Source organism: Lactuca serriola, chromosome 1, assembly GCF_051521515.1.
Source record: "Lactuca serriola cultivar US96UC23 chromosome 1, Lser_US96UC23_V15, whole genome shotgun sequence".
Lineage (NCBI taxonomy): Eukaryota > Viridiplantae > Streptophyta > Magnoliopsida > Asterales > Asteraceae > Lactuca > Lactuca serriola.
This window is the reverse complement of record NC_136408.1, coordinates 88,406,169-88,421,445: the sequence shown is the minus strand read 5'-3', so window position 1 is coordinate 88,421,445 and position 15,277 is coordinate 88,406,169. Positions and strand designations below refer to the sequence as shown.

The window sequence follows — 15,277 nt, the reverse complement described above, 5'->3', positions numbered from 1 at the left end:
TTGTAAGCTCGAGGGCTTAGTGAGCTACCCCCAAAATACCAATACCCCACTGACAATACCATATCAGTAATAATCAATCCATCAACATGCATACTAGGACATCGACCTGAATGGGCCGCCCTACCGGGCCTACAGTCTGTCTGAATCTATCCCGATCCTTCGGCACGACTGGTCTGCCACACGTGGACCTACAGTCTCCCTGGACCGCTCATAGGGTATATTGGCCTTCAGCACAAAGAAGGACCGCCTCAACCCAACCACAAGCAAATAACCATGTGTGCATACTATCATATACAAGCATATACAAACATCAAACATATCTGTCACACTGATCATCAATCATAGAATTCTCCTGTGACTAGAGTACCGACCTAGCAGGTCACTAACATACCAATCCCTACGGAGCATAAGAGCATAACATACTATCTACCCTGATTCCGATCTAACAGATCATGACCACATGTATCATACCATAACAATAACAACTAAAGGGTCGGCCTTGGTGTCGTAGACCCTATCGATATAGTGAGGATAACTCACCTCGCAGATGTCGACACGAAAGGTAAAATCCAACTCTCGGATCACTTGACACGGGCTCCACCACCTATTATCATAGTACAACATACTCATAAGTCCTTAACCTTATAAGGTACTCCATAACCCACCAGTCAATCCCTGGTCAAATTCAAAGTCCTCAGTCAAGGTCAACAGTCCATGTTGACCTTAAGTCGCCGAGTTCCCTGAAGTACATTCCAACTCGCCGAGTCATCGGAGCGACTCGACGAGTTCCTTTGATTCTCGATCAAACTTAAGGTCACCCATCAAGTTCCCTCCTTGCAACTCGACGGATACACACTCATACATATCCCAGAGAAAACTCATCTGACTCGTCGAGTTGTTCTTCAACTCGTCGAGTCTTATGATGATCTTTATCGGACTCGCCGAGTTGTTCATCCAACTCGTCGAGTTCACGGCCATCTTCATGTGACTCGCCGAGTCCATTCAGTCCTTTTTCTCCATACAGACATATTTTGAGCCATACAACGGCTCCAACTCATAGATCCAAGCTTCTAGGGCATGCTTATCACGTAAAGTTGCAAACTTTACGTGCATGCATGACTATAAAGGCTCTAAATGTCTATTCTAAGTTCTTAATGGAACTTCATGCTCAAGAGGGACCTTAATCACAACCAAGATTGTGACTTTATGCTTCTAGAATCCAAGGAGGGTCCAGATCTGAAGTTACAACTTCAGATCTAGCCCATAGCTCATCATACCAACTTGAAAATCCATAAAAAGCCCTAGAAACTCAACAAAAGGGAAAAAAGGAAGTAAGAATGGCACTTTGATACCTCCAAAGGATGCTAGCTGAGGTAAATCCTGCTTCCCACTCCTTCCTTGCTTCAATTTCCCATGCACTCTTAGCTTTCTTCCTCCAAGATCCTCTTTTCCAAGCTTCAAACACCACACCAAGGCACACACACACGAATTAGAGTTTTAAGGGGCTCTCAAAGACTATAAAGAGGCCAAAGGAGGCTAAGGCTCCTTTAAATAAAGGTGCAAACCCCGGGATTTAGGGTTTCCACTGCCAGCTCCTACTCGCCGAGTCCCAGTATGGACTCATCGAGTAGGTCTCTTAACTCGCGATCCCATTCCGCTGCTACTCGACGAGTAGGTCAACCAACTCGTCGAGTAGAGCTTAACCCAATAAATCTTATTTAAGCAATACCTGAGAATCGGGGCGTTACACATTCACACATATAACAACAAAATATACACATAACACGTATTTTGTATAAAATACTTCTTAATTATGCGTTAGAAGAAAGTGACTACACACTCACTTGATCATAAGATGATCGGACAGCACTACGACTTGTAGAAGTAGTATTCTTCGGTGAAACTGGGTTCACTTCACTCATCGGGCTTCTTGCAGGCAGAGCTTCGGCTCGGAAACTCTTTTCTTTGCGGGATCTTCGAGCTTCGAGAATTGCTTCGGGTCTTGGGATGATATCGGGGCTTCAGGGGGTACTTCTTTGCACGTAAATCTAGGTAATATGAGTGAGAGGAGAGAATTTGAGCAACCAAACTCGATTAGCCCTTCAAATCTATTTATAGGGAAAATTTTGTTTTTGCCACATCGTGGTATGGTTTACCACGTCGTGGTGGCTGGGTCATCACTGCATGCGTCATTTCAAGTGGGTCTGACAGGCTCCAAAGCTCCTGCCACGTCGTGGCACTTTTACCACGTCGTGGTGGCTGACAGTTTTGGGGTTTCGCGCCCCGAACTTCAGAAATTCATAACTTTCGAATACGAACTCCGTTTTCGACGTTCTTTATATCGAAGCGTAGGTGAGAATATGCTCTACAATTATCGTTTAGACTTTGTTGGCTAATTTTGACTTTATTTTTAATTATTATAAATATATTACTTTTATATTATTTTAGTAGGCCGGGACAGGAAAACTCCGTTATAAATTCATAACTTCTTCATCTGACGTCTGTTTTCGCCTATATTTTTATCGTTTCACTACTATCCATGAGATCTTCGATTCTCATTTAGATTGTTTCGGCTAAAAATCACTCGATCTCAAATCGAGGATTCGGATTGCATACTACTAAGTCGAAACTTCGGAAAAATCATAACTTCCTCATACGAAGTCAGATTTGGGCGTTCTTTTTATGCACACTCTCGGTTTAACGAACTCTACAACTTTTGTTTACATCACTAAGGCTAGATATCTCTCTATCTTAATTTCATATTTTACGTAATTCAGCGTCGTGTCGGTTCTGTCGTGAAACTTCGACAGATCATAACTTCTTCGTTAAACTCGGATTTCGGCGTTCTTTATATCTTCGGAATCCTTGTTTCGACCACTACAACTTCATGTAAAAATATCGGGTTTATCTCACACTTAAATGTTGACGCTTATTTTATCCTTAATTTAAATATATCTTTATAAACAATTAAATAAGCACATAATTCACATAATACTCAAATAATTCATCTTAATTACTTCAAAAAGAGTTACAAAGGTTAACCTAGACTATTACATCAACAATAATGCCTTGTATGGAAACACGGGCGTTACAGTACACACCAGTCAGGTGTAGCAGTGAGGGCGTGGCAAATCCACGTATTGGTTTATGGATTTCCCCAGATGGAGTAGATCTGTTTGAGCCAGTGATAAGATTGTAGGAACGTCACTACATTTATGAGATCAGGGAAGCAATGGACCGAATAAGGTCGTTTGTGATATAAGGCTACCTTTTGGTCAGGTAGCAATCACTTTTAGCCTTGGATTCGATGATGACAGGATTCGACGCATGGACCCGATCGTTGAGTATGGACGTTGTTAGAGCAGCAGTGACATGATAACTAGTGGCAACTAGTTCCCGAGAAGGATTTCGTTCAGAAGTCGTATGAGACGACTATGTGGGAGCCCTTTTAACTTAGCGACCGGGCGGGAACCCGGTAAGTTCAGATGACTGACGGATGAATTGAGACCAGGAAGGTCTCGATGGATTTTGGGAAGCAGCTATGTAGCAGCATACTGCTTCAGGCAGTTCAGCGCTCGGACAGTTTTAGCATTTGGGAAGTGTTAGCATTTGCTCAGGTTGCATACGGACGGAAAATCTGGTTGATCAGGAAGTGACAAGTCACTCACAGTGGGATTAGTCGAGCCTAGGCCAAGCATAAGTGATATGCAAGGATAATTGGGTCTGTGACCCTGTTTTATAGTGGGAACCGCGAGTGATCAGAAGTTGAATAGTCAATTCTGCGATGAACGGACCGGATTCAACGATAATGATTCAGTATGAGTGGTTTGTCAGGGAATCAGACTATCTCAAGGCAGTAGATTTCAGAAGAAGTGGATGTGATCTTGTGGTGAGGAATTCGTTCATATGAGGATATTAGGGCTTTGTGAAGATTGGTCACAACTACCCTGCGAAGGCTAGGGTATGCCCAAGACGGTGATCATGTTACTAGAAGTGGTTTGGCATATAAGAAATACTAAGAAGTGATTTGCAGGACGAAATCTAATTTAAGTGAGGGAGAGTTGTAGCACCCGTTTATTTATTAGTTAAATAAACAAATCAGTGAGCGAATGATAGCCTAAAATAAATAATTATATATGCAGGGTGTTGGGTTCGAGGAGTTAATTGCCACATTTCTAGAAGTCGGGGGTTAATAGTGTGTGTTTGGGACTCATTTTATAAATATTTACGAAGACAAGGGCTCCGTGGTAATCATTTGGATTTAATTTAAAAGGAAATGAGGTGGAGGGGTTGATTATGTCATAATTAAGATATTGGGGGCTGTTTGGTAAAATTTGTACCTAAGGTGTAAAGGATTTTAGCGTTGAGGGATCAAATGGTAATTATCGGATTTAATTTGAAGAAGATTTCCAAAGCCAGGGTAGAAAGGGTAAATATTGGATTGCATTTGTAAGAAAAGGGGCATGGAGGGATTGTTATTGCCATTATGGCAAACTCCTAAGTGGAGCCGGGTATATAGCCTCATTATCAGTCAAACCCTAACCCTAAACCCTCCCTTATGTCGCAGCCGTCATCCCCCTTATGCCCCCTCACCGGAGCCGCCGCCACCACCACGCTCCCGATAAACCAACGACCATCGGACGACCGTCCTTTTCCCCCATTCTCCTTCTTCAGTCGCTGTCCAATTGAGGCTTCGCCCACTCGCCACTTCGCAGACCGGAGCTACCACCGTTGTGAGTTCGAGTTCGATCACCACCGCCGCCGTTGAAGACAAAGGAGCCACGAGTCGATGCGGGTTGGTCGGGAGATCAAGGATCGTGCTGCTGCGGTTCGCTATTTGGGTCGCCAATCTCCTTCGTCTCTGTTTCTTTCCACTGTCGCATCGCCGTTTCTCTTGGTCGATGTCTCGTCGGCGACTCGCTCTAGCCAAAACCACCGAGACCAGTCGAGCCACCACCGTGAATCGTTGTTACAACTTTTCGTGAGTTCATGTGGGTGTGTTTCTGATTCAAGATTCTGGTGTGGGGGAGTTGTTCGACTGGGAATGGGAACCCAAAGGAACCACTGCCGCCACCACGAGGTGGTGGCTGCCAACGTGAAATCACCACTGTCGCCGCCTTACGCCACCAAATGGGTGGTTGGCTTCCTTCTCCAAGCTGAAGGCGTGATCATGTGTGTGGGTGTTGACTGGATTGCTCGAAAAGGCATCACCACCACCATAAGGTGGTGGCTGCCGCCACTCGCTACCGCCGGCCACCACAGGTGGTTGTGTGTGTGTGTGTGTTTAGCCTAATTGTGTGTGTGATATTTTAGAGATTAGCATTGTAAAATGTAACCGGAAAGAAAAATAATTAAAAGAAACCCGAACCACCACCGTAGGGTGATGTCTGTCGCCACCGGCCTCCGTGTCAGGTGGCGGTGGGACTTGTCGGATTGTGTTGACTCGTTTGGGGTGCTTGAAACCCTAATGGGCCCAAATAATCCCTAATAGGCCCAATGAAGCCTAATGGGCTTAGTGAAAACCCTAATAAGCTTAATGATATTCCAGTAGGCCTAATAGGCCCAATAAAGCCCTAATTGTCATAAAAGGCCAACAAATTAATAAATGGGCTAATATTTTGATTGGAAAACCCTAATGCCAATGAAACCCTAACTTTAAGAATTAACCGGGTCACACACACAAGAATTATTTAATAACTTGAGATATTAAATAATAATCATTGACGAAGATTAATCTAAGCGATATTGGACTTAATGGATTAAGTCCTTAGAGGATTAAGTCCTTAATGGGTTAAGTAGGAAACTTAACCCTAATCACCATTTTATGAGAAACCCTAATTTCGCTTGGGTTTATTTTTGGGCCCTTCTATTGGGCCTTGATGATTGGGTTATTAAATGGGCCATACAAGATCAAGCAATTAGACGAGAATAATCTAATGGGCCTAGGGTAAGGCCCATGTAAGGGGTTTGGGCCCAATTTGGAAAATCAGGCATTAATGATTACATGATGTTGGGCCTTAAAATAAGACCATGTATAGGCTTGGGCCCAATTTGGAAAATTGGGCCATATGTTGGGCTTTGCTTCCTAGTTGGATTTGGGCCTATGGATTGGGCCTTGGGCTTAAATAAGCCAAGCCTGGGGTAATGTAGTAATTATCCAAGTATGTATTATGGTTATTTGTTGGGACCCAATTATTAATTGGGTTTTGTTTTGGCGTTGACAGTTTGGGAATCTGTCATCCAACAGCTGGGGTTGAGTCTGCGGGACTTCAGCAAGTGTGAGATTGTGTCTACGGGACTTCAGCGGTGTGAGGTGAGTTACCTTCCAGTAGCGGTGGGTCTAAGGCCACAATGTCGGCCCGCCAGTAGGAGTCGTATGTTAGGTGATTGTCTTTGTGATATTCACCTAGGATTACTATTATCTGATATGTTTATATGCTATCATGATATGTATTTATGTGGTAGTAGTAGGGGTGAAATAGTCCCTGGTAGTCGGGTGAAATAGACCGACAGGTACGTCAAGCACCCCAGAATGGCTTGACCTGGGTAAGTCAGACACCCCAGAATTGTCTGACAGTACATTATGTTATGCTATGTGTTTATGTGGTAGTAGTAGGGGGTGAAATAGTCCCCGGTAGTCGGGTGAAATAGACCGACGGGTACGTCAAGCACCCCAGAATGGCTTGACCTGGGTACGTCAAACACCCCAGAATGGTTTGACCTGGGTAAGTCAGGCGCCCCAGAATTGTCTGACAGTATATTGTATGGTATGTGGTACGATGGGGGAACTCACTAAGCTTCGTGCTTACGGTTTTTAGTTTTGGTTTCAAGTACTTTTTTTTTAAGGAAAGGAGTTGGCTCGATCGTAGCGCATCACACTATGTTTTCCGCACATGAGATCTTTGGGGATTATACTCTGATATTGTTTTATATTGACATGTTTTGGATTATTTCCACTTTGGCTTTGACATGAGATATTAATATGAATGTTTTTATATTGTTGGTTTTATATAATAACTTAATTAAAACGAAATTTTTGGTCTTGAATTTTGGGATGTTACAAGTAAACATAGTTATTCTTACAAGTTTAAAGTATAAATCTGAAACATTGGAAAAGGTTCAATGTATGGCAGAACGAATGAAAAAATCAAATCAGACAGAAAGATAAAAGTTTCTCCAATCTAAAAAGATAGGAAAGTACTTTAGTATCGTGTTTTATGATCATCTTAATGAAAAAAACCATATCACAATTGATCCTCTAAAGACATCTTAGTGCATTTGTATGGCTAAGAAGAGGAATTGTGAATTGTTTAAATAGTTTAAATCAAGAAGATAAGTCATACTTCGTACCCAAAACAAGTCATAAAGTCATACTCCAAGATTGTAACCTTGAGTGATATAATCTTAAGAAATGTTTAAAACACTTATCAAATGTAAAGTAAAAGTTTTTCTACTCTTGTACATTTAAAATTAGTAAGTTGTGATGTTTTGGATAAAATAAAGACCAACTAAGGCCAATTGTGTGAAGTGTTTGTCTTGATAAGAATCTGCACTAACTCTTGAATATTTGATTTGTCAAGGAATGATTCATGACAAGAGAATATTATATGTCAAGAGGGTAGTGGGAGTCTTAAAGATCTTGGAAAAGCTTCAAGAACTAATCAATAATAAAACATATTGTTTATCACTAGCACATGACTTGATGTTTATAACCTATCGTGTTGACATATTCTTGTTTTTGTGCCCATTCTAGTAAAGTTGACTATGCATGTGAGTTCTATGAGTTGTCAGTTGTTTGCATAACTATTTGGAAGAAATGGTAGGCCCTTATGCTGCCAAGTGGTAAGAAATTAAGATTGAACAAGTTCACTCCATATGAGTTTGGATTTGTCACTAACCTTGTCTTGTGATTATGGTTATGAAAAATTCACATGGATAGGAACACATACACCATAAAATCTAAGTGTCATAAGGTTTCTCTCCGATTCATGAAAATGATGGTGAGGAAACACTTTTACTAAGTAGATTTTAAGGAGATAGCAGTTGTGATATTTGCATTCTCAAATTTGATTATGATTACATCATCCCTCTTCATAGTTCGAATTAAGAGAAATGGCAAGGGTCTAAACATTTCAAACTTATGTTTGTAAGTTCTAAAATTGTTTAGACACACATGTGAGCTGTCTAAGGAAAGGTGTATGATTTTGAGAAGCCTAGATAAATTCTTATTGAAGCATCTCGTATCAGAAATCTGAATTTTGGTGAGAAAGTCAATAAGTATTGATTTCTAGAATCCAGCTGATTTCTGAGTACATGTCAAAGATAGTAGGAGCATAAATTTTATGCTAGTAAGATAATAATTATCATGCTAGTGGGAGCATAATTATTATGGTAAGTGTTGCAAGTTAGCAATGCTTATTATTGAAAACAAAAGTCTCAATTCGCAAAGTTGTGGGTTTGAAAAGTTGTTTTGTTATAATTAAGGGAGAGGAATTTATACTTCATTTCAAAATCTAAAAGCTTAGATTGAGTTTTTAATCAAATTTAGTCATATATATATATATATATATATATGTTATGTTGGAATGGTTCAATATAAGGAAATTCTATGTTTGGAAATGTTAATTGCGTTCTCAAAATTTGATTATAGTTAAGACATCCCTCTTCATAATTAAAATTATGAGAACATGGCAAGTAGAAATATTACAGCAAAAGGCTGATCAAGTATCATGTCTTTATGTTAGACATTATGAATTGCATCCCATATGCTTCGTGTATTGGATCGATTTCATATGCCATAATATTCTCGCGTTCTAAATTTTCCAAATGCCTAGGGCATTAAGAGGGAAAAGGAATAGAACCGAATATGACTAAAGTGGTTAACAACTATTAAGGACAATCTAAGGTTCGCCAAGGATTGGTCGCTTGTAGTTGGAAATATAAAATGGATGTACCAAGTTGACATACTCTGAAAAGAGGCAACTCTTGTGCAGAAGTGATAGTCAAAATGGGAATATGGAAATGTTTCCATAAGTGGAAGTTATTCTTTAAATCTGTGTAAGATTAGGAAACTTAATGCAAGAAAGATGTTCAAAGGAATGTACTTTGAATTTGAGACTTCACTTCCTTGGAATTGCTTTGTTATCAATCTCTAGTAGAAAGTTTTGTAATATCGTTGGTCAAGTCTTTGTGACTTTTGGTACCATGACATTACAAAGATTGCATTACATGAAAGTTTAGCAGTGACAAGAATTTGAAATTCTTACACTTGCAATAAAGATTTGGAATATTGAAATGAGCATCATTGAAATGTTTTCAATTGATCTATCAGGACCATAGACAAACATAGTATGCATGCTTGGAGCATGGCATATCTGTTGTTTTAATTCAAGTATAAAGTTGATAAATCGAAACATTATACAATGAACAATGAGTAATCAGTATGGTACTCAAAAGTTTTGGGGCCATATAGGATTAGTATTATTCTTGTGTTTCACTTTGCATGTTTTGACTTCCCGAATAACTAGGTTATTCAAACCACCCACAGTCGATCATACTTTGGAAGTATGTATTGAGGCAAGACTGTCATGAATGGGTCTGTAGTTTGTCTATGACAAAGTGGCTGCAGTGTTCATGAGTACTCCTGGAATAAGATTTGAGTATTGGATTCAACCCACGCTCATTTGAATCACTTCAAGGATTTTATCACAAGTGATCATGAGACGATAATATCTTATATTCTTCAAACAGAGACATGTGAGTTGTAGTGGTGTATATGAGGTACGCAATGTTCACACAGATCAGCCTAGCATGAACACACCAACCATAGCCACCGACCAACATACGAATGTCCACCCTGACATCAAGGCCCTACTCGAAGCTTATCAAGACTTGTTTGCTACATCAACGCCTCTACCTCCACACTGGGTCATTGATCATATAATATACTTATTACCCAATACCAAGCCAGTAAATGTAAGACCCTACCAGTATCCGCATTATCAAAAGAAAGAAATGGAGAAACTCGTGAAAGAGAGGCTTACTCAAGGGATCATACGATTCAGTCAAAATCCATTCTCGTCGCCAGTCTTGTTGGTAAAGACGAAAGATGGTAATTACCGCTTTTGCATAGATTACCGAGCATTGAACGTGGTTATGGTAAAGGATAAATTTCCAATTCCCACAGCAGATGAGATGTTCGACGAGTTAGGGGGCGCCATGATATTTACAAAGTTAGACTTAAGAGTCGGGTACCGCCAAATACGAGTACACGAGCGGGATGTTGTCAAGACTGCTTTCTGGATGCATGATGGTCACTATGAATTCTTGTTTATGACCTTTGGATAAACTAATGATCTATCCACATTTCAAACAACCATGAACCGGTTATTCACTCCTTATTTACATAAATTCGTTATTGTTTTCTTTGATGACATTTTAATATACAGTGCAACCCTCACTACTCATTTAGAACATTTGAAGTGTGTGTTTAAATGTCTCCAGGAGTATCGATTCTATATTAAACTATCCAAATGTGTGTTTGGGTCGTCTTATCTTGAGTACCTTGGGCATATCATATCAGGTAAATGAGTTGAAATGGATCCTAAAAAGACTCAAGCAATCGATGATTGGTCGAAACCTAAGACACAAAAATAGGTTAGGAGCTTCATTGGTATGACAGGGTATTATTGCCAATTCATATGGTGGTATGCCACTATTGTGGCACCATCAACAAACTTACTTCAAAGGGAAGATTTTCGTTGGGAAACGTGTGAGCAACAAGCCTTCACTCTCCTCAAACAACATCTATCAAGTTCCACAGTGTTAACCCTTCCAAATTTTTTTGAAACCTTCGTGGTAAAGGTTGACGCGTCGGGTGTGGGCAGTGGTGCGATTCTTTTACAGTAAGGCCAACCTATTTCTTATTTCAGCCGAAAACTAGGACCTAGGATGATGGTGGCTACAACATACCAAAAGTAGCGTTATGTCATTGTAGAGGCGGTCTACAAGTGGAGGCAATACCTTGTTGGGCAGCACTTCCATATACGTATGGATCATAAAAGTATTAAAGAATTGACGAAACAAGTGATCCAAACTCCGGTGCAACAAAATATGTACGTAATCTCATGGATTTTGATTTTGAGATTGAATACAAACTGGAAGTGGCTAATAAGGTTGCTGATGCGTTATCTTGAGTTCATGAAGATGATGACACTGGAAGTGGAGGAATTAAGATTACTCAGTGGCCGCTTGGCAAGGGGTGAACAAGTTCTTGGGTTCCGAGTCCATTTGGGACTGTTAATTTATAATGATCGTTATTATTTCGGTGTGCAATCCAAGCTCAAACAACCACTGTTGCAGGAGTTTCATGAGACATCGGATGCGGGGAAAGGTGGCGTTAAAAAAATGATGGTTAGTTTTCTACCTTGTTTTATTGGACATGATTGAGAAAATCGATTGAAGAGTTTGTGGGGAAGTGCTTGGTGTGCCAGCAGACCAAGTACTCGAGGCAAGCTGAACGTGGGTGTAACATCCTGTTTTCAACGCGTTTTCATTTCGAAATGGTGAACAAGGTTTGCGTATTAGCAGGGTTAGAATCCTTGATGAAGTCAGTTATTGGGCTCATTTGGAGGTGGATGCTATATTGGATGTTCTGGGTATTCGGTTGTGACTTGGAGCAAAAGGAGTATTTCGATAATTTTTCAATCGGACTTTATGGGAAGTGGATTTCAGATTTGGGATATCTGATGGAAAGTATGAATTGATAATAGTGTTGAGCATCTCGATGCCTTTCTATGGATATATGGATGGTCGAGATCAGAGCTGTATCGAGTGAGTTATGACATTCAGAAGAGTTAGGGTTTGGGAGAAAACCCTAGTACACGGGGCGTACCGAGTGATACGCAGGGCGTACCGAGGAGTAAAGGTCTACGCGAGGTGTAGATGGGAAGAACGCGCAACGTAGGTGCGAGGTTTGAGTCAGGGTGTGCGGCCTCGTACGCGGGGTGTACGAGGGTCAGAATGAAAAACCCTAATTTTAGGGATGGACACTATATAAAGAACATAATGCCTAAAAGATCAGCCTCCCTCTCACCCTTGGACAACTTTTACGAAAACCTAATCCTTCTTATGTGTTCTTGGAGCTTAGAAGACCATTAGAAGAGTGTTTTGGTCATTTTGAAGAATGTGCTCTTGAAGATTCATTGAAGAAGCTAGAGCTTTTAGATCCAGAACCTCATCAACCTTTGGCTCTCATTTGAGGTATAAAGTCTCAAACTTGGTGGTTATTTTCTTAAATCTCTTTTGAGTTGAGTTTATGGACTCTTTTGTTCCCATTTATGAAGTCCCTTGAGTCCATGTCATTTTTGGAGCTTAGAGTTGCCCCTCTTAGTGTTATTTGGGACCTAGAATCATAAAGTTGTTATCTTGGAAGCCTTAATGGGTGAATGCAAGAGTTAAGACCATTTTCATGGAAGTAGAATGCCATTTTTGGAGTTTGGGCTTATGTGGGGCATGCAAAGTCACCAAGTCAGTGACTTTATAGGTTTAAATGTGATTTGGGACTCAGATCTGTAGTTTGGACTTATGGCTTAAAGCATTAAGTGCTTAATGGAAAAGCGGGTTTAAGAGGGATGTACGTTGGGCATACAAGCCATTACGCTCAGCGTACAAGCCATTAAGCGAGTAAGTGCAACGTACCACTAAGTACGCCCTGCGTACTTTGTCTGAGTGGGTTTGCATATTTGGACTTCGGTTTGGGATGTCTTTTTGGGCCCGATTGCTGGTGACTGGTTGGGGCATCTGAGAAAGGGTGTTTTGGATTAGAGTTAAGTCGTGGACTTTAGGGTAAAGCCCAAGCAAGGGTTTGGGCCCAATTTGGAAAAATTAGGCCATTAGTGGACCTTTTTGGTCGTGGGCCTTGGTGGGCCCAATGAGTTAGGTCAGTAGTGGGCCTGTTAGTTGGGCCATCTATGGGGCATAGTGTTGGGTGTAGCCTTGTATAGCCTTTGATTGTAGTGTTGGGTTGTTTTCGCCCAGTTCAGGAGTTAGTGTGCAGCAGCAACGACAGTGTAGGGTTTCTCGCATAGTAGTTAAGGTGAGTCTTCTCACTATACTTACTTGAGTGGTAATCATTGTGTGACCGGAGGGTCTTATGTGCTTTTATTGAGTTATGTGATATCATGCATTTTGTCTTTGTGATTTATGTTGTATATTACTCATGTGCCTTATTGAGGTATTTTGTTCTTGTGAGACCAGAGGTTCTTCACTGAGATACCGGACTGGAGGGTCCGACTCGAGCTGTGAGACCGGAGGGTCCTTATCGAGATATAGTCATGAGAGGCTAATTATTTGCGTGTGGTATTTTGGGGAACTCACTAAGCTTCGTACTTACCGTGTTGTGTGATATGTGTTTCAGGTACTTTTCAAGATCGCGAGAAGGCGCCGACTTGATTGTACACACCAGTTAGAGATCATGATTTTGAGGATTCTGGGATTTTATCAAATATTGTTGACTTGTGTTTTGACAACTTATACATTTTGTGGTTTTTGGGAAATGTGATATTAAGTTTATGTGATTTTAAAAATGAAAATTTTATTTGAAAATTTACAGTGTTACAGTGGGTTAGTTCAACCTTTACCAACACCGGGGGTTGTGTGGGTGGAGGCTTCTATGGATTTTATTACAAGATTGTCCGTGTCAAAGGGGATGACTGTGATCTTAGTTGTGGTAGATTGATTGTCAAAATATGCTCATTTTGGGACTCTTCCATCTCATTACAATGCGAAGAAGGTGTCAGGACTCTTTATGTAGATTATGGTCAAGCACCATGGATTTCCAAAGTCCATCATTTTAGACCGTGACTCGATTTTTCAAAGCACTTTTTGGACACATTTATTTGACTTAAGCGGGACAAAATTGAAGTATAGTATGGCATATCACCCGCAAACTGACGGGCAAATAGAGGTGGTTAATCGCTGATTGGAGCAATATTTGCGAGCAATGGTATCAGACTGTCCCACTCAATGGGTCATTTTATGGGTTGAGCTGAGTTTTGCTATAACTCATGATATCATACTAGCATTCGTATGTCCTCTTACCAGGCGTTGTATGGGCGACTGCCTCCAACACTTATTCCTTATACTCATGGAAAGTCGAAAGTCGCATCCCTTGATGAGATGCTAGTACAACCGGATGCCATGCTCCTACAGATGAAAGAACATCTTGCAGTTTCCCGTAATAGAATGGAAATTAATGCAAATCGGAAGCGACAAGAGGTTGACTTTGCACCAGGTGATAGTGTGTTGGTTAAATTGCGACCTTACCGTCAAATCTCGGTGGCTAAACGACTCTCAAATAAATTGTCCAAACGCTATTATGGGCCTTTTGTCATCACAGAGTGGGTTGGCAAAGTTTCATATCTTTTATCACCTGCCACCAGCCAGATTCATCCGGTTTTTCACGTTTCGGTGTTGCGACCATTTAAGGGTGACAAAATTCCCGTTGTGGCAACGCTCCCAGATCAAGATGAGCACGGATCTCCGTTGGAGCAGCGTTTAGCTATTTGTGACATTCGAAGTGTGTTGCGCAAGGGGCAGGCTGCACGACAAGTTTCAGTGCAATGGGTAGGTAGTTCACATGAGAACGCAACGTGGGAGTGACCGGAGGAGTTCAAGGCGGCGTACCCTCATTTTAACCTTAAGGACAAGGTTAGTTCAGAAGAAGTGGGGAATGAAAAGTGGACGAGTGATTACCAAACCCGTTTGACAAAAGCATTTTATCTTGGGCAAACCGTGAGCCTCACATGGATAATGATAATTTTAGTTTATATTTGAATTATTCTATTAGATAATGTTTTGGTTACATAAGTTTGAGTTGCTAGCAATATTGTTATCTGGTTTCATTATTTAAATGCATGTTCTATCTGATGCAGCATATATCAATCAGTTAATAACTTTTTTCTCTTTTCTACGGAGTTGTATTCACTCGAAGAATAAGTTTGATATACCTTAGGATGTATCAATGCATCATATGTTTGGGAGCTTGAACCACTTGAACATACCTTAGGATGTATCAGTGCATCATATGTTTGGGAGCTTGAACCATTTGAACGGTAATACATCGTCATTAGATTATTAGATAATGTAAATTATCATTTATTTTATTCTTCTACTATATAAGTGGTCCAGATAGGCTGCCGATCAAGGAAAATGTTCAACCCCAAATGCCTTTTCAATGATGATGTTATACTAGATCCAAAATCCATAGTTCAAAATC

The 15,277-nt window shown here is 40.6% G+C and overlaps 1 protein-coding gene across 1 annotated transcript; it reads left to right on the top strand.

Moving 5' to 3' along the window:
* The first annotated feature begins 14,088 nt into the window (after positions 1 to 14,088).
* LOC145058507 (uncharacterized) lies at positions 14,089 to 14,661 on the top strand. Its single transcript, XM_079006404.1, has one exon. It carries the CDS (start codon positions 14,089 to 14,091, stop codon positions 14,659 to 14,661), a length of 573 nt encoding a protein of 190 aa, XP_078862530.1.
* The last annotated feature ends 616 nt before the right edge of the window (positions 14,662 to 15,277 follow it).

Bases quoted from the DNA above. Each gene is read 5' to 3' on its own strand.
- LOC145058507 (XM_079006404.1), top strand. From the start codon at position 14,089: ATGTCCTCTTACCAGGCGTTGTATGGGCGACTGCCTCCAACACTTATT.